The sequence below is a fragment of the Nasonia vitripennis genome, chromosome 4, assembly GCF_009193385.2.
Source record: "Nasonia vitripennis strain AsymCx chromosome 4, Nvit_psr_1.1, whole genome shotgun sequence".
Taxonomy (NCBI): domain Eukaryota; kingdom Metazoa; phylum Arthropoda; class Insecta; order Hymenoptera; family Pteromalidae; genus Nasonia; species Nasonia vitripennis.
The window spans coordinates 5,086,177-5,112,066 of record NC_045760.1 but is presented as its reverse complement, the minus strand read 5'-3'; the positions used below and the strand labels follow the sequence as shown (position 1 = coordinate 5,112,066).

General features: G+C 41.1%; 3 protein-coding genes across 5 annotated transcripts; 1 reads left to right on the top strand and 2 right to left on the bottom strand.

The window, feature by feature from the left end:
- Positions 1–2,228: 2,228 nt before the first annotated feature.
- Positions 2,229–12,236, bottom strand: LOC100115478 (F-box protein 11). 2 transcript variants are annotated; one of them, XR_512626.4, is made up of 10 exons: positions 11,358–12,236; positions 8,229–8,528; positions 7,414–7,908; positions 6,712–7,074; positions 5,502–6,354; positions 4,903–5,123; positions 4,601–4,819; positions 4,298–4,505; positions 3,497–3,683; positions 2,229–3,425 (listed from the first exon to the last, which is right to left on the bottom strand). XR_512626.4 is itself a non-coding variant. In XM_003427483.5 (9 exons), exons 1-9 carry the CDS (start codon positions 11,452–11,454, stop codon positions 3,554–3,556), a joined length of 2,886 nt encoding a protein of 961 aa, XP_003427531.1. In that variant the 5' UTR covers positions 11,455–12,236; the 3' UTR covers positions 2,239–3,553. The 2 variants fall into 2 exon arrangements, 1 of the variants encoding a protein (XP_003427531.1); XM_003427483.5 differs by having other exon boundaries at positions 2,239–3,683.
- A 768-nt stretch (positions 12,237–13,004) lies between these two features.
- On the top strand, positions 13,005–17,823 carry LOC100115515 (CAAX prenyl protease 2). The gene is made up of 6 exons (XM_001600168.5): positions 13,005–13,308; positions 15,635–15,740; positions 15,852–15,990; positions 16,224–16,460; positions 16,557–16,619; positions 16,695–17,823. Exons 1-6 carry the CDS (start codon positions 13,196–13,198, stop codon positions 16,910–16,912), a joined length of 876 nt encoding a protein of 291 aa, XP_001600218.2. The 5' UTR covers positions 13,005–13,195; the 3' UTR covers positions 16,913–17,823.
- Positions 17,497–23,282, bottom strand: LOC100115552 (BTB/POZ domain-containing protein KCTD3). Of its 2 annotated transcripts, XM_008212974.4 has the most exons (11): positions 22,112–23,282; positions 21,456–21,769; positions 21,212–21,382; positions 20,998–21,132; positions 20,452–20,931; positions 20,251–20,367; positions 19,802–19,807; positions 18,798–18,937; positions 18,520–18,706; positions 18,156–18,434; positions 17,497–18,038 (listed from the first exon to the last, which is right to left on the bottom strand). In XM_008212974.4, the coding sequence occupies exons 1-11, from the start codon at positions 22,171–22,173 to the stop codon at positions 17,833–17,835; spliced, it is 2,097 nt and encodes a 698-aa protein (XP_008211196.1). In that variant the 5' UTR covers positions 22,174–23,282; the 3' UTR covers positions 17,497–17,832. The 2 variants fall into 2 exon arrangements, with proteins under 2 accessions (XP_008211196.1, XP_008211197.1); XM_008212975.3 differs by lacking the exon at positions 19,802–19,807.
- Between the last annotated feature and the right edge of the window lie 2,608 nt (positions 23,283–25,890).

Genomic DNA, 25,890 nt, shown 5'->3' with positions numbered 1-25,890 from the left:
ATTTCGACGCCGGTATGCTTCCTTCTATTATTATTCTACTATTCGTAAATCCTCAACATAATGCTTCAACAGTAGGCAAGAAAAGCTAATTAGCGATCGCACAAATTGTGAGGAATTAAGAATGCGCGTGCAATAAACGTCTGAGTGTATCAATATCTTTACCATGAATGCCCAGTCGATCATTACAAATTCGGTAATGAATGTGAGCCTTAAGAATGATTGAAAAAAAAAATCACAACAGTGTTACAAATCTTGATTTCGGAAAAAATGAACTTATTTTCTAAGTATACATTCAACAATCTTGAAAAACTCGAGGGTCACCGTGGCGTTGCGGCTCTACTTTTTGCGGTCTTCGAATCTTATGGAAGAAGCACTCATGGATGCATGCTTATTTTTAGAAACGTTATTTAATAAACAAGTGAAGCTTTAAACAAAATTCGCAGCATGAATATAAGTGGAAGTTGTTGGAAGCTTTCTGGTTTTTCTTTGAGTAAGATTGAGACTGTGTTAAAATTGATGCCGCGCATAAGCATAGCAACGAGGATACTCGAGTTTCACATACAAAAATTCGCTTAACGCCATCGAAACTTGAGCCAGAGCAGAGAGCACAAGTGTACAAACGTGCGCAGTAATAATAATTATATAATAGATTACATATTGTTTTATAGAAATATCTCTGAAGGAAAAAAGAAAATAAAAACTTTATATAAACGTCATTATAAATAAAACAAAGACGAATCCAAACTCGCTACATCAATTGACCATTGCTGCCAATATAAAATACTGTGCTTTGAAAAAACGAGGAACAACATCACCATGATTATGTTTACACTGCTCCTGAGCCACAAGCTTCGAAAGTAAATCGATAAAAACTTGTGTATTTATGGGCGGCTTTTATGATCAATGATTTATAATTAGTTTAGTTTGTAAAAAGTATCGTAAAAATAAAGAAATTTACATTAGAAATAGTAGAAAAAGCAAAATAGTAATAAATCATTAAATTGTACTTTGTACTAAATTATAAATATTGTAAACAAATAATTTTACCCAATTATTAACACAATTATAGCCAGTTATATTTAATGATAACTGCTTTAATATTTTTAGAATTATTCCTTCAATTAAAACAAAAATTTTGCGTTATTGTCTCCCATACAGATTATATAAGCTATAGATTTATAATTATTTGTGAAAAAATTGTAGAAAATTTTAACAAATAGCGTAAGTGTATACATATACTATACAAGAAAAAGCCGCCCATGTCTGGACAATTGCGTCACTCAAAAACGAAAAATAACGTATTCAACGGGATAAAGGTTGATCGCTTAAAAACGTGTGTTTATTCTCATCGCCCATTCTGTCATCGGCAAAGACCTGAGGCGTACGCAAACGCTTGTACGTTGCTTTTCACGCTGCACGATTTGTCGCAGAAAAGAAAGAAAACAAATGTGAAAACAAATCAATGCCTTTGATTTCTCTCCGTTACTTCTTCTCACTTGTCGATACATCTCCAGAACTCATACTATACGTTTATCGTTATACTATTTATAATATGACACTGCTGCTGCTGCCGCTGCCGCGACTACACGTGATTATTACAAGTATACTGTAATTATGTACCTTGGGTCAAAGAACGGTCAAAGGCATTTCCCACCTAGCCAGCGAGTTGTTTCACCTTTTGAATTTTTCAGCTTCATCTCTTTCGTTTGCTCATACAAGGGGACAGCGTATCACAAAAAATCTGGGAGTTCTACATATGTTTGTGACGTAGGTAACGGACTTACGAAACTGCTTGCTGGTAGGAAAGAAAGAGAGGAGAGACCAAAGTGCTTAAAACGATAAGGTCTGTACCATCGATATTTCAATCCTTTTTGTCTCTACTTAAATTTTATTTTTATCTTTGTGACGTTACTTTAGTCCTGTTATTCTGTCCGCGACGTTGGGATTGGCTGCGACTTAAAATTATCATCGCTAAACACATTATAGGCGCTTCCGTCGTACGATAAAGTTTACTCGTTCTCGAAATACGCGTTCATATTTTTTTTATTTTAACTGTTTTATAGTACGATTAGACATTACCACTAACGTAATTATTATTTTTTTTTAAAAAAAGTGGATCGATTTACTTTAAGAACTCGGAGATTATTTTAAAAACTGTTCCTTGGACAGTGTCTTCCTTCCATTTTTTTTCAACTTTTAGTTTCATCCTTTTTTTAAATTTTTTTTTATTTTGTTCACTGGTAAAGACCGCCGTGCGTATATTGCGACAATATACCTTTAATATTTATCATTATTCATTACATTCACCTTGTCACCATCATATTATTATGCACTTTGCCCTTTTAGGCAGCTTAGGACCATCACAATTTATCATGACGCTATAGGATAGAACCGAGAAACCGTGATATCTGTTAGGAAAAACATCGAATTTTCTCTTCAATGAAAAGGAAAACAACCCGTTGTACTTCAGTAATATCGACATAGCATTCAACGTGTTTTGATTTTCTGAATATCGTTCCCGGTTATAAAGAGTACGTATATCACATTTTAGGGTTTTCAAAATTTTCAACGACTTTTCCCATGCCGCAAGTTTATTCGAGATCGACGTTCATAGACTTCGAATTAAAAATTCTTGATCTTTTTTTTTTTTTTTTTGTTACAATCTGAATAGCGTGCAATTTTCCTTTTTTGAACTGAAATTAATCTTATTATTTCAGTGATCACTCTAAGTCACATGAAAAAGAGGTCTGTTATCGTACGATTCACTTTTACTTAATCAAGTTCATTTTCTTTTGCATTATCTTATACACAAATTTACATAGGTGGCACCCGCTAGTTGTGAAAGTGTGTAACGATCAACACACATTTTTTCTCGCGCTACTGTTCGCGTTTGAAATCCATGCCACGTACTAAAACGTTTCAGCATATCTTTGAATAAGAGGATCGAATTGCCATTATCGTAATTATTAAACCTTAAAATAATCGATCGGTTGCAATTGTACAACGAATACATTGAGTCTGTACACATTAAAGTCGTCGTTATCATCACTCTAAATCCCATTTATCTTCGCAATCGTTCTGGAGATTTCGCGGCCAAGAAGAAGATGTCGCTATAATCGTATACGCGAATGCGCACGCACGCTCAACGACCGGATCTCTCCTCATATCTCGTTAATAATTTGATTAGTTCACCTTTTTTTATAAAGAGACTACGTTTTAACTACGCTTCATACTCTTCTTTCTTGCATTTATACCATTATTTTCGTTTAACTATCTTTTTTTTAATTCTTACATACGCGCTTTCACTATTTATACATAATAGCTCTCCGTCTTTTATCGCGCGAATCGCAGAGCCCTTCGATCTGCGTGAACACGCTTGAGCGCCTTTGGACGCCGCGGTACACTCGGGAAGTTGGCGAAAAGCCCTGCAATAGCGCGCGGCGCCATCTTAATTACTTTGTTTTAATTTAATTGTTTAATAACGCGACGGACTTACGCGCGGTGTCTCTCGCGAGAGAGGGCAGAAAGGTGAGATTTTCTTTTAAGTTAGATCCTAGTTGACCATAAGCGTGTGCGACTCCATTGGGGCGGCGCTATCGTAGAGCGTGTCCGTATCTTGCGTCGGCTCGCCCTGCAGCTGACACTGGTTGCTAAGAGTTCCTGCTCCACAGTCGCAGAAGAATCTAGAATCACACGATACCTATGTCAATACTTGGCGCACGTTTGGCCTACAATCTAATTGGGTATTTGCAAGTTACTTTTCTAAAATTCAAGTATGTGATTTGCATGTCGAATTGACTTTCAAAAGTCAGTGACAGAACTGAAGCGTAAAAAACTTTTCTTGCTTTTCTTGTTAACTATTAAAAGAAATTTAACGAAAGAAGTTAAAAGCATTCTGGCTTCACAGAATATCCCTAAAATTAAGAACTTGGATTATCTCTCAAATTGCGTTCATCGTATGAATCGTAAAAGACTTGACAAAAATATCCAACCATGGTGAAAAACATGTGAAAAGTCATCAGAAATGCTTATATACATACATTGCAGCACAAGTCATCAGTCGTCAAATCTTTTTGTTTAAAATAAAATTAGACAACGTTCAATTCAATATCTTTTTTGTCATCGCATATGATCGTTAGCAATAAATTTAATAACAATTTTTTGCATTAAGATGCAAGATTATGTGCTTCTAAACGATACAAGACGATATAAGCAAAAAAGAGACATCAAATTGATTAAATGAATATCGAGATAAAAATATGTTTTAAACATTAAAATTATATAAATAATTGCTTACCTATCATGTCGGATGAATTCCACATCATGACCAGCGTGACAAGTTTTTATACAATTGACGCAAATAGCATTTCGATCGGTGGTGTTACACGTTTGACAGCGATAAAAGTCGTGCATTGGAAATGACGTATAAGATGATATTTTGTATAGGCACTGTCCATTGCCTACTGCTTTCTCAACCGCATCTTGATTATCGAAAATTTTGTTACCTAATAGAAAGGGATTAAATAAAACATTAAATCAATGATACAAAATCTACATGCATAATGTATGTACAGCATGAGAAATATTTTGAGATATTTACCTCGCGTTGTAGGTTGCACACCGCTCGCTAAACACAACCCACCAAATCTATTGTGAAAGATTTGATTAAATTCTAGAGTGGCAGTGGCATTGTTCGTTATTTCGACACCCGCTGCCAGACCGTCGAAAATTCGATTTCTTCTTAGCACCGGATGCGACTGCGTCGATATAAGCACCCCAGCTTGCGCGTTCCTAAATATATCATTTTCTTCTAAAACACCTGAAACGTTTAAAAACGAATTTAGAAGATAGCCACAAGCTTATGGTTGAATATACAGTGATGCGCTCAATAAATTTGCTTACCTTTGCCACCATTGAATATGCAGATACCTCCATCACGACCATCAAATATCTTATTTCGCTTTAGGGTGGGATTGCTGTCAGTTTTTATCCAAACTCCAGCCATTGCGTTATCAAAAATTTCATTTTGTTCGAGTAAACCTAAACCGCTATTATAAACTAAAACACCACCGTTTTGGCCTCCCCATATCTTGTTGCCTCTGATGACGGGGTTGCTTCCAGTCCTAAGGTGAAGACGAAAAAAATTTCAATTGTAAAACGAAAAGGTCGCACTCGTTTAACATTATTCGCGTATACTCATATAACGTGATGCGATAATTTAAATGCAGTTAATTTTAAACTTACTAACTCAAAATTCAAGCTATGAATGCATTGAGGATATTAATACATTCATCGTTAAAATTATTATTAGAGAGAATGATCGTAATCAGTGCAAAAGAATGTAAGAGGCGCATGAGGTGAATCACGTCATTGAATGCACTCCAAAAGAATCGGCTGCAAAGCTATTCCTACTTCTGACGCATCGCGAAAGTATATTTCCAATCCTTCAATAACCGCGCGTGTACTATTGATCCCGCTTTCAATCTACCGAAATTATTTACCTTATTTGTACTCCCGAGTATAGGTGATTAAAAATATCGTTGTCCTCCAGCTTTCCATGACCGTTGTCGTAAAAATAAACGCCGACCTGCTTGCCACTGTGAATCCTATTTCGCCGCAGCACGGGCGTTGAGCCCGTAGTGATCCAGACACCGGCCAACGTGTTAGCGAACACTTCGTTCTCCTCGATCAAACCCTGACCCTTCTCGTGCACATAGATACCGCCGTGTTGTCCATGGTGAATCTTGTTGTGTCGAACGATTGGATCAGAGTTGGTTCTGATCTGTATGCCGGCAAGCGCATTGCCGTAGATGTCATTGTGTTCGATCAATCCTCTGCCTTCGCCGAAAATGTAGACACCACCCTGGTGACCATTGTAAATCTCGTTTCTGCGAATCGTAGGATTAGAGTTCGAGGTAATCCACACGCCAGCGAAATTGTTGGAGTGTATCTTGTTATCGATGAACTGGCCCATGCCCGTCTCATGTACGTATATGCCACCCGTCTGACCATGATGGATCTCGCAATGAACGACCGTAGGGTTCGCACCAGCCTTAACCTCGAAGCCAGCAATTCTATTGTTGTGAATGTCATTGGCCTCAAAGTAGCCAAGGCCGTTGTCGAAGGTGAAGATACCAACGTCGCGTCCATGGTGAATGTGATTCCGCCGCATTATCGGATTGGCGTAGTTCTTCACCCAGATGCCAGCAAGGGCGTTGCGCGAGATTTCGTTATCTTCGTAGGTGCCCTGCGCATAGTCGGTTACGTATAAGCCAACGTTTTCGCAGTCCGAGATGTCGCAGTTCTTTACGATCGGATTCGCGCCTAGTCCAGATACGCACACTGCTGCACCAACTGTAATACACAAACAAACAAATAATTTTAGAAACATTCATTCTGAACCGATAGTTATAATGATTAATTGTGCTGAATTTAAGAAGAATAATCATGAAGCTAAAAAGAATGTTCAATCAACATTCTCCTTTGTCTGATTCCCATGAGAACCCAGGGCTTTCTTGTAGGTAGGAGTAGGGAGTCCATAGTCATGCCATAAATGGGCGCTAGAGTGGGAGGAAAAGAGATAGCGGTATGTAACGTTAGAAAGAGAGAGAGAGAGAGAGACAAATCCGTTTGATCTTGAAATGCGACCTAGAGTTTGGATACGGTGAGAGAAAGACACGCCGAAAAAGAAACTCAGATGCTTGTACTCACCAACACTGGAGCTCCTTATGATGCAGTGATCAATCGTGGGGCTGCAGTTCTCGCCGACTTCGAGGCAGTAGTGCTTGTGGTGCGTAACCGTGCTCTGGGCATCGGGGCTGAATTTGAGAGTGAGATGGCCGGCGTAGGCTCGCTTGGCACCCTCGACAAACGTCACCGTAGACTCACTTTCCCTTTCAAGGATCACGGACTCAGCGACATTACCAGGTGCCGCGCCTATCAGCGCAACGTCACTGTCAACCACGAGAAACTCTCCGCGGTACGTGCCCGCATGCAGGAACACAAGGTGCTGGGGCGTTTCATCGGCATTGTTCTGCGAGGAATTGTTTCCGTTTCCTCCACCACCACCTCCACCTATTTATGATAAATGATTCCTTTTTAACGATGTAATTTTTAAATTTGCAATAAATGGCTATTATAAACGCATGGTAAATGTCAATCAAATAATGTGATGGAATTTGCGATGCTATATTATCCATGCAACAACGCCTAAGCTGCATTAGAAGGTCATTCGTGATACATTCACTTTCAAATATTTAAACTTAGCTCCAAAGCTTTTAAAGATACTACTAGATCGAAAAATATAGTTATTAACTGTATCATGTCTCTTAAAGTACTCATGATTTCCGGTTGATAAAAAATTAGAGTTATTTACAACATTATTATATATCATAGTGCATTCAATCTATTTACCTCCTCCTCCTCCTCCACCGCCTCCAGTGCCGCTACAGCAGTTACCCTGTCCGGTCGTGTTCAAGCTTGTGTTACTGCTCGGCGACGAGCTACTACTATTACGAAACTCATCGAGGTAGTCCAAGGCGGTCTGGATGGTGTTAAAGTATGGCAAGTTCCTGCCTTTTTGTTTGACATCCTGGAAGCCAAGTCGCACATGAACACCTCGGTACAGTTGCCTGAAACTCTCCTTCCACGGGTTCGGATACTCCGATTCGTCCGGAGAAATAAATTCAAACTTGCAAGGTCCAGGATTAAAGAGTGGCAGATCGTACTCGTAGACCTGCTGATACAGCGACTTCCATAGCTCTGTGTCGTTGGCTATAACCTGGAAGCGCTTGCAGACCTGTGATACCCTGCATAAATCCTGCTCCACTAGGTAATTGAATATCGTGAGGAGAACTTCGTCGGGCAGCTCATACTGTAGGTAGTGCGCCGCGGTGTTCGTGGTTGTTCCTGCATCGAAAGAATCCTTATTAGTTTTTTTCGACGATCAAACATACTTTCTGTCGATTCGACAGTCGTGACGTCGATAATTTTACTTCTTATTTTTATTTTCAAATTTGCTCATGAAAATATAAATATATCAGTCACAAAAAAAGAAAATAATCAACAGTGACAGCTCTGAATGACTAGAAATGACCACCATCTCTTAATTAAATTACAGGTCATAGAGTTCACTACGTTGCATAGAATAATTAACATTTACTTTTACATAAAATTATACATTCCACATCTGTTTTGATTATTGTCAATTGAGATTGACTACTACATACCATCCGTGGATAAAGAACAAGTCCTTCTAGGCCGTTTTCTGGCTGGAAGGGATGATGAACCCAGTGCAGCTGAAATACTGCTACCACCGGATGGAGGTAATGCTGAGCTTGTGCCAGGTGCTGGATCTGGATGTGGTGGGCTTTTTCGCCGGAGGTCATAAGGGGATGAGTGCGAGTGTGATGGAGAAGGTGACGGCGCAGCAACCCCTGATACGCTAGGGGAGCCTCTGCCTCCACCTCCGATACCTCCGCCTTGGGGTATCTCGTTTGATCTAACACACGGCAAGTCACATGGCTCAGCTGAAAACAGAGAAAATAGCTATTTAAAATCCATCTAATCATATTTATCATCAATCAATTATGTATCTAGGTCCATGCAATGTGCAGCTGAATTAGAAAGTAGAAATTCAGCAACTATTTGCATACTGTAATTTTGTAGTTTCTCAAGTTACCAAAAATATTCGAATATTATAATCAGTATTATCTACATAGAAGAGTTCAAGTAATTAATATTCTCACAGAGATGGGTACAGAAGTCATCAAGACCAATTCATTCAATTGAATCAAGATAGAAAAGATTAGATAAGCATCTTTTTTTATCAGTGACATAATTTTTTGCTATTCCAGGTAAATTTTGTCCAGTCCTCGCAATCTATGACATAACAGCTCGTATCAGTCCCATAGTGTCATAAGAGCACTTGAGGAATATGTTTAGTATTTTTATGTTTATCTCAGCATGACCTGTTGTATAAACAGAGCATCCTTGTCAGGTGTATAGACTCGGGTCAACAAAATATCACATTCCAGGAATGTGGATGTCAATGGGTGACTCAGTAACCTGAGAGAATCATAATAAGCATTTCACTTGACTGCTCCAAAATGGCAGACAGTCTAAAACAGCAACAAAAGCCATTCTGTCATTTTCCGAATAGCTGAACCAGTCGAAATTTCGTCGTCGAAAATCGAAAATCGTCGAATCGTTCGACACAGAGCAGATCAGAGTAGAAAAAAAAAGAGAGCTCTCTATTATTACAGACTATTGCATCGATGTTGCAATTGCCGAGAGCGGCCAGTCCCTCGGCTCGTTGAAAAGGAAACAATGGATCGATAGTCGCGAGACATAACCAACAGCGAGCACATATACAGCAGCAGCGCGGAACCCTACCCAAAAAAGAGAGCACGGCGATAAAACGTCGATATCCGCCTAAAAATAAGCCGAAAAAAAGGCACTCTACCTCGCACGCACATTCGTATACAGCATACGCGGAAAAGAGCGAGAGAGAGAGAGGTATCTGACAGGTAATGCGCAGAGTGTATAATGTTCAGGAGGAGAGGAACGCTACTCTCGTCAACCTGTAAATTTTCCCCGAATGGACCTCTAAAAAAAGCATAGCCGCGGCAGCTAGTAGCCAGAGCTACATCACCGTGGACCGGCCAGATAAAGAGAAAGAGTATATTTTCGTTTCTCGACCGCGCGAGAGAGAGAGAGAGAGAGAGAGAGAGAGAGAGAGAGAGAGAAAGAGAGCGATCTCTCGCCATGTTCTTCGGCGAGAGCAGTGGCGGCGTATGAGCGTGCAATGCGGGCTGCCCCCCCGAGTACTTATATCGAGAAAGATTAAGAACAAAACTGGCTTATCATCGACGAGCGAACGTCGGCTTTCATGACGAAATTTCACTTTTCACAATCACGCCAGTGTCGGTATGTCAGCCGATATATAGGTACAGCGCATACATCACAGGCCTGTCGCGCGCGGCGGAGAATCTCGTCTGCTTCGAACGAGGAAATTCCTTTTCCGAGACTCATCATCATAAGCGTCATCCACGAGAGTCATATCGTCGGACGTCGTTAGCGCAGCTACGTCCGGGCGCACAGCTGTGCGTCTGTCTCGCTCGTGTCGCGTCGTCGTTCCGAGACACACGTATACAACGTGTGCGTTCCATATAGTATGTAGAAACACAGACGGCCAACCTATGAGCGTGTGCGTGCGCTGTGTATAAAGAGAACGAAAACGGGAGTGTGTGAGAGAGAGAGAGAGGGAGCAGCATCGGAGCGCCGAAAAAAGGCCTCGATTTCTGCCCTCTCTCTTTCTCGTGGTCCTACGCGTTCCCGTATGTGCCTATATGCCTGTACCCATAACGTGTTCCCGCATCGGAAAATTCGAAACTCGCCAGCCAGTCGATGGAACGAGAGAGAGAGAAAAAAGGAGCAGCAGACCGACGCAGCGTGTAAAAGAGGTCGACGGCGGCGCTAGAGCGGCGACGAGAAAGAAACGGAGCTCGTCGCCGTGTCCACGCCTCGGAAAAAAGGTCTCGAGCCCGAGAGAAAGAGAAAGAGGGAGAACCCTTTGATGTTCCCACGAGTCGCGAAGAGACAGAAAGAGAAAACACTGGGCAAGCAGCTCTCCCTCTCTCTCTCTATATACACACGTCTATATTATGCATATTACATGCATATATCTCGCGAGGCTGCCGCCACCGCCGCCGCCGCCGCCGCCGTTGCCGTTGAGAGATATAACAGACGGATTATGTATACGCTCGAACGAGAGCGTGAAGTACGTCCGATGCGCGAGTGCACGCGCACTAGCTAACGACGTGGACGTCGTCGTCGAGAGCATCGCTGTGTAGGTGCTGGTACACGCACGCATACACGTCCCGAGAGTGTGGTGTAGAGTAGCGTAGTCGGGAGACGGGGAGAGAAACGTACGCGATACGTATAGGATGAAGAGAGACGGAGCGAGAGCGCGAGAGATATGGACGAGGGGGGATACACAAAGGGAGAGAGAGACAGCTAGCAGAATCTTTCCCTGGAATCGATATCGGAACCCGTGCGTGTGTACCGAAATCTCGGCGAGGCTCTGCCCGACAGCCGCGCGCTGCAGGAGCAGCGGCTACGGGAACAGCGAGTTATGTAGCCGCGAGTTCGTTCCCACGAAACGCTGCTCGACGGCCCTCGATAGAAGAGAAAGAGAGAGAAGCCCTAGCTGCCGTGTGCTTGTGCTCTCTCTCTCTCTCTCTCTCTCTCTCTCTCTCTCCCGCACACATGCCCGCGCAGACAGACGGTGTAGGATAGATAGACCGACAGATAGAAGAATAAAGAGACGAGGTGAAGGGGGGAGAGGTAACGCTTACCCGAACTCGTCCTCGAGGGCAAGGGAATCCTGTTGGCTCCTTTCCTCCTCGACCTCCTGACGTAGCTCCTCGAGGAGGTGAACGATGCGCTCGGCATCCTGGCTCGCGTGCGGGTGCGCAGAGCTGACGGGGAGAAGACCGGAGCTAGAGCTGCTGCCGCTTGATCAGCTCAGCAGTGTCGGCAGCGGCGTCCGGGACGCGGTATTCACCAGGTGCGTCGTCGTCGTCGTCGTCGTCGTCGTCGTAGCGCAGGCTACAGCGAGCAGTCGCGAGACGCTCGGCGGCGACGGATAACTGTTCGTGGGCGTCGTCGTCGAGGTTTTGTCCAACACACTGCACACTCTCTCCTCGGGGGTGTCCTCGGGCACACTCCGCTCGCGCACTACGCCCGCGACGACACACCGCACACGCACACACAATGGCGACACACTACGTTCCAGCAGCAGCGAGTCGATCGCGAGCAGCGGCCATCTTCTCGTGCTCTGTGCGAGCTGCCTGACTATACTCGCTCTATCTCTTTCTCTCGCGAGAGCTCGACTCGCGTTTTATACACAAGCAGCGGTGGCGGCTCTCATTGACGCTGCTGCCCCTATACACTGATGCAGGCCCTATACTACTCTCTCTCTCTCTCTCTCTCTCTCTCTCTCTCTGGCTCTGCAGCGCTTGTCTTCAGGCCTCCGATACGCCTCCGCTTCTCTCTCCGCAACTCGCTGCTGCTGCCGCTGCTATGCTACAGCGACGTACACACGCACACAAGGCTGGCTTTCCAACTGGCGTGTCTGCGCCTGCCGCTACTCGACTGCCTGGCTGGCCGCTCCGCGCTGCTTGCGTTGCGTGAGAAAGAGGGAGATCGAGCGAGAGAGAGAGAGAGAGAGAGGCTATATAATATATCGCGCGTATGTACCTATATATACGAGCTAACTACTACGACTATACACTCTATACTCCGCGGCAGCAGCTATAATGTTGTATAGCTATATGTATAGCCGAGCGCGAGCGGTCGGTCGCTATTGAGTGCCCTTCGTTTCCAGTAGCGCCGCTACGCGTCGCTGCATTTTTCGAGAATCCGACAGCGATGTTATAGTCGCGTATTATAATTCCAAGCTGTATTGGGCCTGCAGTCGTTCTCTCCGCATACTCTATACCTGCGGGATACTTATGTGTGGGCAGTGCATCTTTTGTCTCGCTCGCTCGGCGGTCCTGCGGGCGTTTTTTCCATCTGCGCCAGCCCTATACGATAATCTATGGGCATGGCGTAGCCAGCACTACCAGCATATGTAGATTTTTTTTTTTTATTTTGGAGCAGGATGCATCGGTGTGCGATTTAAATGCCCGTGTCTTATCGCGCATCCCCTCCATCCGCCTCGCGCTCGCCGCTTATCTCTCCGTCTTTCATTCTCTCTTTCTCTCCTTCTTTCTCGTCGCGGCTATAGTATAAACAGCGATAAGTCGAACGGCAGAGCAACGACGACGGGGACGGGTGGGAGGGGCGGATAACAGATGATTAGATTCCGATTATGCCCCCTACGTCATCGGCTGCTCGAGAAAACACACTGTGCGTCGCGCGTGGGCTCACTCTGCGTTCCGAATTCCGTCGTTCCCTCTTATATTATAGCTGTATAGGTGTATGCGGCCGACAAACACGGAGTTGTGCAGGCTAGCGCAGAGGCGTCACTACACAGTCGAGCGTCGAAGCTGCAGTAGTGGAGTGAGGGGAAGTGTGAGAGAGAGAGAGAGAGAGAAAGAGAGAGAAATCTGCAGGCGGAGCGAAAAAAAGCGGCGGCGGCGGCGGTGGCGTTGGTGTGGGTTATGGACGAGCTGCCACTGATGCATCAACGATGGAGATGACGACCGGCGATTTTCCCTGCCGCCTGTCCGGCATACTCGGCTGCCTCGTACTCTCCGTACTCTACGTCGGCAGCCTCTACGTCTGGCGTTCGCCGCTCAACAGGTAAGTTTTGCATCTTCTCTGATTTATTAACAACCTTCGTGGCTCGCTGCGCGCTCTCTCCGTTTGTTTCTCTGCATCTTATTTGTTTATATCCTATATACCTGACTCGCTCTCGTCGACGCTATTTACCGAGAATCGATGCACACTGGCGTGGGCGACTGTGTGTACAGGACGGATATATGTGGGGAAATTCGGATGCGAAGCGTCAACGAGCGCTTATAGGCTAGAAAACGCCAAGCGTCTCCTTCTTGTGCTGATGATGCTGCTGGCGCTGCTGCTGCGCGCTGCTGTGTTTTCTCTCCCACTTTTCCGTCTTTGTCCGACGCACGTGCTCACTACTCCGGAGCAGTGTATACATATAGCCATCTGCAGGCTCGCTCTGCAATGGGACGCATTGCGGCTGCGCCACGCGATGGATTATTTTAATATTTTGTAATTTTCGACATATTCTTCCAAGAGACGTTACACCTTCAAGATCGGTGTCTCGAGTGCGGCCCTTTCTTTTAAAAAAGTTATCAAGTCTGTGAATTAACAGTTCGATCGATTCCGAGAACGCGATTAAAGCCAGTTTTACAGGCGAGCCTCGAGCCCTCATTAGCAGTCATTTATAGACTTGCCGCGAGCTGTGTTTATTTTTAAAGTCGCCGGCAATTTAATCACAGCTGTCGCGGTCTCGAACAATTTGGCAAATTGGTCAGTCCGTTTGGCAGAAACCTCGGCGGTGTCGCGGGTCGATATTGTGGTGAAACCCTCAAAAAGCCGTCGGTCCGTATACCCCTCGTTCCTTACTGTCGGGCTTTTACTATTAAAACGAACACATATACGCAGACGCTCGCACGAGATTCCTTCGAATTTTCCCCCACCGAGTGGACTCTCAAAAGTCTACACAACGTATAGCTATATACGTATACATAGTTTCGCTCGCGATGCTCCGGCCGACATTCCCCCTCTCCTCCCCACTCGATTAATCGAATTCCTTGAGTATCCCCTCTGTGAATCTGCATGGGATTCGTGTGTACACATCCGATCTCGCTATACTACTCGCGTACGCGCAACGTGTACGTATACCGTAGAATTTACCCATAGGCTTCTTTGTGACTCTCGGCGACGGGAAAAAGGAACTCGCTCTATGTATACACTTTTTTCGAGGAACGATGCGAACTCGGAAGCTGCCCTTGTTCGCTCCTTCTTTTCGTCTTTATTTGGAAGGATTTTTGTTTTCTGTTGGCTACTGCGATGGGGAAAGAGAGAGAGAGAGAGAGAGAGAGAGAGAGAGAGAGAGAGAGAGAGAGAGAGAGAGAGAGAAAGTTTCCGTGGCGGGGATAGCCGGATTTACGATTTCGAAGGCTCGATCCCGAAATTATTTTTTGGGCTTTGTTCGGCGGACCTGACGCTTTGGTGTTGAATGTACGACGGAGAGTTTATTGATGGATTCAATTTTTAACTGGGAGAGATACGAAGGAATCTGATATAAAGAATGCGAGGTCGTCGCTAAGCGTTATCTACTTATTGATCTGAAAAATTTTTGGGAGTGCTCGTGCTCCGAAATTGTCTTTGTCTGTTAAGTCGTTCGCTCGGAATGTTTATTTCGTCGGATTACACGCCGGGATTTATTGCCAGTTTTCAACTTATGGAGGAAAAGGACCGGAACGATAGTTTACGTTGGGAAATTGGAGTATTACATATTTTAGAGTTCTTTTGTACTTTTGTACTTTCACTGGATTCTTAGGCGTACGATCGAACATTAGAATTCTAAGATTAGCTTGGGAGTTTGATTGCGCGGTCTATAATATTTGCTTCGGAGCATTATTCATCAGCTCCGAATTCAATGCTGTACAAAATTTTAATTTAATGTTTCCAAAATATGCTATGTCGTAAGTTTGCTTATAACAGTGCATGTATATGTTTATAAGAAATATGACCTCTAGTATTTTATCAATTTTGCTTCTTGCTATCGCGTTCTTCTTTCATGTATTTCAGCAATCAATAATTTTATTTTCCACTTGTACTTTGGAATACGAATAATCGAATTCGTCGACGGCGAATTATATTCCATTACTTACAGCCAACGTGTATTGTACATTTTTTTCTGTTCGTTGGAAATAACGCAGGAAATAAAGAGAAAATAATGAAACTTATCTTTCAAAAACATACATGTGCTTCGATACATATTTTTAGAGATAGAGGTATGCTGAAGGATCGTGTTGCGTTTAATCAGAATAAAACTATAATTATCTTCAAATTAACTGGACTAATTTTAAATAGCCCCAAATGTCTTCGATGCCATATTAATTTGTATTAACTAAACGTTCTTTATCTTTTTCAGGGACCACCCGAGCGTTATTAAAAGACGATTCTTCAGTGTGTTTATAACGACATTGCTGTCCCCATTAGTTTTGTATTTTGGAATTAACGAGAAATTTTATCAAGGAGTAAGTCGTGAAAGTCACCGTTATACTTTTGTTGTACCAATTCGAATATTAATTTCGATTTGGTTCGATAAAATGTGAGATTTTTTTTTAATAAATAATTCTCTTTTGCAGGCTACACTGTGGGAATTGTTAGGACTAAGATGGACTGGTATAATTCAAGCAATTATCATACCACTGTGTCTTACAATGGTCCTTTTTTTGGGCCCGCTTTATATGCAGGGTCTTAATGGCTTGTGGCGACTTTATGTAGGTAAGCAAAAAAGAAGCAGAGCAATGGGCGGTTTCGAGCGTCAGTATAAAGAAACGCAAAAATTTCATTAGCAATTAAAACTGATACTAAAGTTTATAATCAAGGAGAAAAATATAGGTTATCTATATTTTCTCTCGTTTTCTTATTAAAAAAAATCTCGTTCTATTTATAACAGCCGTATAAGAGTATAGAAAATAACTTCTTGCGCGTACTTTTTCTCTTGTCCTTTGCAGAGCCGACGTACTGGTTGGGTAGTGTGCGAACCTTGGTCTGGTGGAGAAACCAAGTAGTAGCACCGCTTTCCGAAGAATGGACGTTCAGGGCCTGCATGCTGCCGTTACTGCTGCAATGTTTCGGGCCGACGACTGCCATTTTTATATGCCCACTTTTCTTTGGAGTGGCCCATTTTCACCATCTCATCGAAAACACGAGAAGAGGGATGACTTTTAAAACGGCTTTGTTGAGATCTTGTACGTATCAATTAACAGAATTATCTTCGCATGATCTCATTTCATATACTTTCTCACGAGAAATTTTTCAATTACTCAAAATTTACGTTCTTACAGGCTTTCAATTTTCATTCACTACGATTTTTGGAGCATACGCGGCATTTTTGTTTGCCAAGACAGGTACATATTTTTGCATAACAAATTTAATCAGCCAAGTATGAATGTAAATAATTCAGCTATAATGTTTTATCGCAGGTCACTTTTTAGCGCCGTTCACGGCTCACTCCTTCTGCAATCACATGGGTTTCCCTGACCTTTCGGAGGTGGTTGCCTACGAGGATCCTTTAAAAAGAGCGAAGCTCTTCTCGCTCTTTGTAATCGGACTGGTAGCCTGGTGTTTGCTACTTACGCCCATGACAAATCCAAGTTGGTTTAGTAACACATTATTCTGGCAGAAGCATGCCATAGAATAAATGAGATAAAGCGTTTACTACTATGGCGCCTATCAATCTGTCTTTTTTATAAAACGCAAAATAACGATTGCCGAGTTAGAATGCGTGCTTTTAAGTCGGCATTTAAATAAGCACAGTTACCTATTTACTGTAATTAACTAACTTATTAAAAACAAGTGCTAAGGACTAACAGACTGTGCAAAGATAATATTTTACGGTCTGTTAAATAGAGCATTAACTTGACAATTAGTCGAAACCAGAGAATAGAATTAGGTATTAAAGTAAACACCGCTGTGCCTCAATTGAACAGAAAAAGAGAAAAAGACTTATGTGATTTGCGATTTCAGAAGCATATAATATCATGATACATAGACAAAAGGTTGTTAGTCTTGCCAAATATTGTTGTTGTTCTTTTTGTAATAATGTATGCATTAAATCAAGCATCTGTGCATTTTGAAAACTAGACTCTATTGAGAAGAAATATTAAATATACTAATTGTATAATACTGATTTTTTTGCTAATAAATTTTTTGGTTGACAACCATCACAAGATTTTAATTATTTCGTGTAACTTTGCATTGTGCTAGGTATTAAAAACACAATCGTTTGGAAGTATTTACTTTGACAATTGTTGTATTCGATATCATTTACAAAGAGATTACTTAATATTGAAAGTCCCATTAAACAGTATTACTGATTTAGATCACAGTGATAATTATTGTTATAACAATAATGCGATTTCATAAAGCTCGAACCTTTTTCAAACATAACGATATTTAGGAATAATTATTCATCCCTCGACAAAATTTTATGTAATTTGTCGATTATACCTAACTGTAAACTCGACAGTCGACAGCAATGTAAAAGTCTTAAAACATCAAACTTACGTTCCTATGTACATATAAAAATAAACGCAGAGAAATAAATGCAAATGTCTCTTTTTAAGATTGGCTTGGTCCTGCTGATGAACTCGAATTTTGCGATTGGTTTAAAAATAAGACGTTGCTCGCCTTTATTCGTGGCCCAGATGCAATCAAAGACGGAGACGGACTGATGCACGGCGTTGAACAGTGGCTGTTACTCAAATCACATTGATCCAGCAATTTCCACAGTTCCTCCGGTGTGGGTCCTCCAGAGAATTCTTTGGCTAGAATATCAGTCACGTTTGGTTATTGCACTTTATATTTTTTATATTAGTTAAATAAATATATTTCGAGTGCAGCTTAAGTAATCAACGACATTTTAACGTGAAAAGAAATTGTACCTGACAACGCACAAAAGGACGGATCGAGTGCTGTCGTGAGATCCCACATCTGGATAGCGCCGTTCGAGTGTCCCGTAAATATGAACCGTCTCGGTCGTGAGCCCATGCGACTAGAGCCCTCGCACTCATGCACGCAAAATGATGTGATCACGCTTCCGTCTATCGACTGTATCACGCAGACACGTTTGCCGTTCGAGGCTAGTCGCACAAATAGCTGGTCCGTTTCAGGGACTACTTTTTGCACGAACACCTGTTCGTCGTCTTGCTCGCCGAAGGGTCCTAAGCCCATAGAAAAAAAAAGAACAATTCAGAACTTTCTTTGACACTTATTTTAAAACGCTATTATTTGACAAGACGAGCCTACCGAAATCGTTTCCAGCGTTATAGCTAATACACGGTTCGACGGCATCTAGAGAAACAATTTTGAAGCTGGCCTCGGGCGTCGAACCAGGCTGTGTGGATATCATGCCTCGGAATCGCGTGACAGCCCAACTCCTCACGTGATTGTACTCCGAGCATACTGATACTAAATATTTTTCGGATAGCGTTACCTGCGATACGAAAGTAAAAAAATAATTATTGTAATTTTAAATGAAATCATACAGGCATCAAATGCCATTTTAACTAAAATAGTTTATGCACCTTGGTGACGCTGCTCTGATGCACAGTAAACGTCTGGAAAAGTTGAGGCCCATGACCGACTGTTTCCGGATGCTGCACAATCACTCTCACACTTCCTGACTTTGTACCATAAGCTATCTCAATCCAATTCCCGCAAAGACCTGCAATTAGAAGTGGATTGTTAAATATAAACAGGTCAATTATTGTTTTGAAACACAACATATAGACAAACTCCAACGTTCAATAATTATTTATACGTCTATGGTTTTATCCAACAATGATTGTATTATATACATTATTCTTGAGTGCTCAACATGCAACTGCGAGTAAACCCTAATAATCTCATTAAGATAGAGGGGATAATAGAGACATGCAGAGCTAAATCACGAACTGTGTGAGTTTTTCATCATGCATAAAGTAGTAAATGTGCCCAAATGCAAAAGACAAAAGTCAATTCGTCGCATTCGGAAAGTTATGTACTATTTGCCACTCTCATAGATAGCATTAATTACAATTTAAGGTTAATTACGGAGAATACTTCGAAATATAAATAGAACTACAGTTGTAAATTCAACCGTGAGTATTGCTCGACAAACGTGAATAATAGAAGGTAGGCAAAAATTAATCTTGATAGTTCTTGAGAGATATTGAGAATACAAAGATAAATACTACTATAGAAATAAGCTTACGATATTATCCATGTCTGTATATCAGTACAACTGGATGCACAGGGAAAGCAAGATGCAATTGGTTGATGATAAGAAAAAAAATATTAAAAAAGAAAAACTTAAACAACTTAAGATATTCAAGATAAATTTAAAAGGGCATATAATCTTAATATTTTCAAAATAAATATTTGAAGAAAGGAAGGGCACATGTACTACTGCCTACATATATATGAATGCAAATGAAATAATAATATACGATGCAAAATATATAATTGTGTGAAAAATAATGTATATGTATGTATGTATAATATATAAGTACTGTGATGTTGAATTTAGAACAGAAAGACCCATACTTGCCTTGTGCTATGTATCCAGTTGTACGGTACCAATTCATGAAGCAAAAAATATTATGGTAAGTTGTTGGGAACATATGGCAATTAAAAAAAAAAAAAATGGCAAATGAAATTTTTCCAAAAAAGAATTTTGACGGAACTGCTTGGACTTATATAAACTTGCGCTCAGCATTTTAAAAATGGATTATTGTAATTAATTCTAACATACTTCTTATTTGACAAATTTTTAAAATGAGAGGGCAATTTGTTAACTACATGAATTGTAAAGCTAGACTTTTTCCTTTCATACTAAAAATAAACAGAATTAGTGTAATAAAAGGGGGATGTTAAAGGATAAAATATTCTTGGGAAAGTATAGGAAGAGTCCTACTAGTGCATCTCCGAATATAACTGTTCTTTCTGTAAAATATCAGTTTGCAATCTTATTTTTTTTATCTAAAGAAAAAATCTTACTTGTTTTTGGTGTTAAGTACACTGATATAGCTGTAATGGGATCGTGACTTGGATCTCTGTACAGTTGAGTTACCAACAAATCATTGTCCTTCATCCTGAGTGGAAATTTCTGCATATCTACACAATATTTTTCATTTTATCTGATTTTTAAGCTTTTCAAACTTAGTGGTAAATGACATTAAAATAATATTGGAAACTTACCAATGTAGTTGATGGATCCATTATTGCATCCAAGTAACAGGAAAGATCCTGCAGTATCAAAAGATGATATTGATACTACATCTTGAATCTGCCAGTGATGAGTCATTGCATGCCAAACTCCAATTTTGCCGGTCGGTGACAATGCTACTAACTGACTGCCAATGAAAAACAAATACTCCACCCTTACATTTAAATTAAATGTACCGATATTCGTTTTTATTCCATCTTCAGTGACACACCACAGTCTTACTTGACTGCCATAGGAAATAGCCACCATTTTGCCATCAGCACCGATGCCCATTTTTGCGTTTATTGCGACTCGTTCGATCACAGATTCAACGTGTGGACTGGTAAATACGTGTTGCCAACCAGATGAATCCTTTAGTCGGTAACAAGTTATAAAATGTGCATACGCTATCGCGATCCAATTGTGATGGGCTTTGATTATTTGAACTCTTAGAGGATCTGCCCATCCTGAAACTGAATAATAAAAAGTTTATTTTGAATTTCATCAATACACTTGTGTTTCTAAGCAAAGCAACATACCAGTTTGTGGACTAAATACCAGCCCTATATCGTTTTTAAATAACTTATTCAAGTCTGCTGAACTATTTCTAACATGCCTAAGATCAAGGGATGGTGTGCGAGAATGAGGATGTCCCCTTGGTGGGACTCGATAATCTATAAAATTAAGTAAATGAATTTAAAATCCACGAATAGCAATAAGACAGCAAAAATGTTCTAATTGATAAAAACTTACTATTGGAATTCGAAGCTTGAGCAGGAGAATTATTAGCATTAGCTGTAGGTTGCGATGTTGATGGCGTTTCAGCTCTAGGAGGAGGCGTTGAAGTAGCTCCTGATGGTCTACCATGTACAGACACATCACTAATACTCGCAGATACGCTAGTAGGCTCTTGCAGTGGAATGTCTATCGAAAAATATGTATATATTAAGTATTTTAATATTTCAATTTCATCAGAACATGAAAAACTAATACTCACTTGGAGGTGGCAAATAACCATAAAACAAAACATCCCCACATGAAGATTGGGATAAATCTTCACAGAGCATCAGTCTTTTAACCAGTGGAGTTATGCCATAATACTCAGCTTCATGCCTTAACGTGCGAATATTTACACTTTTCAGATCAATATCTTTAGTTCGCAGATAGTTGAGAATGACTGAAAAAATCTTTGGATCTCTGTCGATAAACAGCGCTCCATTCTCATCTCTTCTACTAGCAATGCGATTACTCAGCAATGCAGTAAAGAATGAGTCAGGGATCCATGACAGAGTTTGACGAGAGGTCGAAAACCTTAAAGGTAAATAAAACATAATTTTAAAAACTGGTTTACAATAAATCGTATATCATTCAAGTTGTTACACAAATCAATGCAATAAGCGTACAAAGTGCCCTTCAGTACCTCGATAACATCTCTACAATATAATCAATAAAAAACCTCTCTCAGCATCCTCTCAATAGTAAACCACTGCTCCAAAACATAGGAGCAGCCATTCGCCACTCTCATGACATAACCCCATCCCTATTACGTCTATAGTATCAACCCCCAATCCAAGGGCAGTATGAGCCGCGACGCAGTAAGTACATTCTAGACTGAGCATCGTAATAAATATCTAAAGAAGCCGCTTGACTCACCTCGTACCGCCAACATTGAGGTGGACGATCTCACCCATTCCAAGGGTGTGCGACACGGCCATGATGTTAGGACTCTGATGATGTTCCTGAAGCACCGAATCTTGGCTTCATGGTCACGTTTCCAGACAGGAGGGCATGACTATTCCCGGAATATATCTAAGTATTAGATGTCAGATCAGCGAGCGAGAAACAACGAGCTCGCTGATGCACGACATGTTGTCGACGACGATCTACATGTGCGCAGACCGAGCGGCGCATCTTGCCTATATCGACGATGATGCAATATGATGAACCCGCGGGAGCGACAGAGACAGAAAGCGTAAGTATATATAATAGAAGATTTCGTGTAGATTTTGCACTTTAGTTATTAGTAATTTCGAAAATCCATATATGTAATAAGACGAAAAAATACCCCACGTGTCTTAGTCAAGAAATGAAAAAAACGAAAATTCATAAATAAAAAAGGTTTTTGCCCTTACTATGGGGAAGGGGGTAAAGAATTTTTTAATTATTCCAATTTGCTGATTTAATGTCGCAATCACATAAGCTGAGGCACGTAACTTGTCTGTATAAAAAATATAGCCGGCTCTAATGGGACCGTAAGTTAAAAAGAGCTACCCGCTCCCCCCACCACTGACCAGCCTTTGCCGAAGGGTATATATTAGGCGCCCTGGAGCGTCAGTCCAGCTCAGTCGGCTCTGGGAACGCAAGTTGGAAAGAGCTTTCGGCTCCCCCACCACTGACCAGCCTTCGACGAAGGGTATATAAGGATCCCTCGAGCGGCAGTCCAGCCAAGTTAGTTCTGGAATACCGAGTTGAAAGGGGCTCCCCACTCCTCAACAACTAACTACTTGATGCCTCCTTGACTTTGCTTTGTTTACAAACGTATCGACTCGTAGATTTAGAGGCATATATTAATATCTTAAAATTTTATTGGTTTATAGTTCAATATTGTAATTAACGTAAATCAGATCCTTGACTTAATCGTCTATGAGAACACAATGATTTATTCTTTGATACTAACATTTGTTTTTGTTTTGGTTGCGAAATTTCTTCTCTCCACTCCTGACCAGCCTTCAACGAATATTTATATAACGAGGTTCGATCCATCAGTCCAGCTCAGTCGGCTCCGGGACTGCGAGCTAAAAGGAGCTGTTCTATCCCCACTTCTGCCCAGCTTGGCATAGGTTTGTCTTTTTACGTATTAAATCATAGATTTATCCTTTGATACTAACAATTGTTTTTGTTTTGATTTTGGAATTCCTTCTCCCCTGCACTGCTGACCAATTTTCGACGTAGGGCTTATAGAAAGAGCTCCACTCCCCCCACTCCTGACCAGCCTTAAACGAATTGTTATATAAGGAGACTCGACACATCAGTCCAGCTCAGTTGGCTCCGGGACTGTGATCTAAAAGGAGCTCCCCACTCCCCTACCACTGACCAGCCATCGCCGGAGGGTATATAAAGAGCTCTGGATCGACATTCCAGCTCAGTTGGCTCTGGGACTTTGCGATGTTGCAGAAGTCCTCACCTCCCCTACACCGAAGCTAAGTACAATAATTTATTCCATACTACTTTCTCTATTCCCACACCGGTGGTACAATAAACCAACTCATTCCAAAATGCGATTGTCGAGCTGCTTGAGGCTTTCTTAGAGCTGGCGGTGGGCTGTTCATTTTGGCAATGGGGTTTAGCCACCGGTGGGTTGTCACGCTTCGGTGTGGATCTAAGAATCCTGCATAGGAGTTATTCCTCGCCGATTTAGGCAGCACACAGGTCAGCTCGGAAGATCGCCTGCCAGCCTGACGTTGCTTTAGTTTTTTTTCCTTATCTTAAATTTAGAGTCACTTTAGTTTGTGATATTTATGTTGGTTTATTATCCCACTTTCCGATTCTCACAAATTGGATACCCGCTACATACATAGTAATTCAACCATTATTTTTTTCATACTAACATATTTTTTCTTTGTTTCAGGTGATTTACCATTTATCGTATCTTTTAGTTTTACCTTTTATTATATTTTATTTCATGTCTGCATGCCTAATGTCATAACGTTATTCTCTCTGATATGTATATATAATCATGAATATTGATAATACATTTGTTTTTCTGTTTTAGTTTAACCTTTTATTACATTTATTTTATGTCTGCATGCCTAATTGAATATAAAGCTTTTTTTTATTATAATGCAATATCATACTATTTATTACAATATGTGTATTTATAATATTATTTATTTTTCTTATATTTTATACTATTCTATGTTTGCATGATTGTTTTAACAATATATTTTTTATTTATACTCATTTATTATATACTAATATGTATGATTCACTGATGAAAATATTTATTTTACATTTTCAAACCTATTTTATTGATTCTTGTTAATAATGTAATTATTTATTCAATACACTAATATAATCATTATCTGAATCCTATATATATATCTCAAGTCTGTTAAGTATTTAATTGCTAAGAAGTTTACCGCCGATGGAGGGCGTCCTCTTCCTGAAGTCGAGTACAGCCAGCATCAGTGGACACAACGTATTCGTATAGAAGAATCAAGGTCGACGAAATCCGGAAAGAGGACGCCCATTAGGTAAAGTCTTGGAGAGGATGTGTTTTAAACTATTCTCTGCTTGATTTTCTCTAATGGTCGTCCTCCTGATCAACAACGAAAAAGTCAACAATTTATCATGTCAAGTTCAATTCTGGAAAGTCTTCTAAATTTCATCGATATAATTCATCTTTATTGATTGTAGTATGCTAAATACTGCCACTGGAGAATTTTGTTGGAAAAAATAGATTATATACTATAATAATTATAATATATAGTCAATAATATACATAATATTCAAAGGATCTAAGATACAAATGAAGGGGAGAAATGACTCTGCTAGATGGTAACCAATTTTACAATACCACATACAATTTTATGAATTATCGATTTTTATTAAAAATATGAACAACAAATAATATTCAAAGTGTGCTGGTAAATTCACAATTTAATATTCGACATAGTCAGTGCAATATCCTCCTCTTCATCTAAATCCGAATTCGAATCTGAATACGAATCCTCATTGTCGGTATCGTAAGATTCCGTAGAAAATGTGTTCGGCACGTGCGCTTCTTCCAGCGGCGCGTCATTTCCAGCTGATGCTTCGTCTGCAATAGGGGGTGTCGGTTCTTGTGGTTGTGATACTACTTCACGACTTTCATCCAGTATGCTATCGTCCGCTGTTAGGCTCGCTTCCGCTGCCGCTAGTTTATCACGTTCTTCTCTCTCCTCTCTTCTAACATCCTCCATTGTCTTGATCAGTGCTCCCCAGTCAGCCATCATTTTTTCCGCACGATCCAACTGCTTTTGGTTCAATCTGAAGAAAGTTTGGACTCTACACTCTTGGAACTCGGATTTTAGCTGCAACTTGTGGCTCTTGTACCGAAAGCTCTTCCAGATCAGACACGGCTTTAATTTCATGCACGGCTCTAGCATGACAGAGTTCAATTCGTCCAAACGCTGGGTCAGTTTTTTGCTTCGTCGTATTATATAGTAGTCACTCCTCGCGTAATCCTCGCTCGTCGCTATAAAGACGTAGCCGGTATTGAATTCGTGTTTGTCTTCCTCGATGTTCTCAAGGACGACACTGCTTCTCAGATACTTCTTAACCAGAGGAGTTTCGTCGTAGATGATAGCGTTTTCGGTGAGCCACTTTTTAAATTGCTTGGCGGTAGGCATGCGAGTACTCATGAGCCACTGAGCGATTCCTCGCTCGTTTAT

Bases quoted from the DNA above. Each gene is read 5' to 3' on its own strand.
- LOC100115478 (XM_003427483.5), bottom strand. From the start codon at position 11,454: ATGCCGAGCGCATCGTTCACCTCCTCGAGGAGCTACGTCAGGAGGTCG. The intron at 7,075-7,413 runs GTAAATAGATTG...TATCATAAATAG, and splicing joins CGGTGGAGGAGGAGGAGGAG to GTGGAGGTGGTGGTGGAGGA. The intron at 3,684-4,297 runs GTAAGCAATTAT...GTGTGATTCTAG, and splicing joins GAATTCATCCGACATGATAG to ATTCTTCTGCGACTGTGGAG.
- LOC100115515 (XM_001600168.5), top strand. From the start codon at position 13,196: ATGGAGATGACGACCGGCGATTTTCCCTGCCGCCTGTCCGGCATACTC. The intron at 13,309-15,634 runs GTAAGTTTTGCA...TATCTTTTTCAG, and splicing joins TGGCGTTCGCCGCTCAACAG to GGACCACCCGAGCGTTATTA. The intron at 16,461-16,556 runs GTACGTATCAAT...ACGTTCTTACAG, and splicing joins AACGGCTTTGTTGAGATCTT to GCTTTCAATTTTCATTCACT.
- LOC100115552 (XM_008212974.4), bottom strand. From the start codon at position 22,173: ATGGCCGTGTCGCACACCCTTGGAATGGGTGAGATCGTCCACCTCAAT. The intron at 18,435-18,519 runs GTAGGCTCGTCT...CTATGGGCTTAG, and splicing joins TAACGCTGGAAACGATTTCG to GACCCTTCGGCGAGCAAGAC. The intron at 18,039-18,155 runs GTACAATTTCTT...CTGATATTCTAG, and splicing joins GTCCTTTTGTGCGTTGTCAG to CCAAAGAATTCTCTGGAGGA.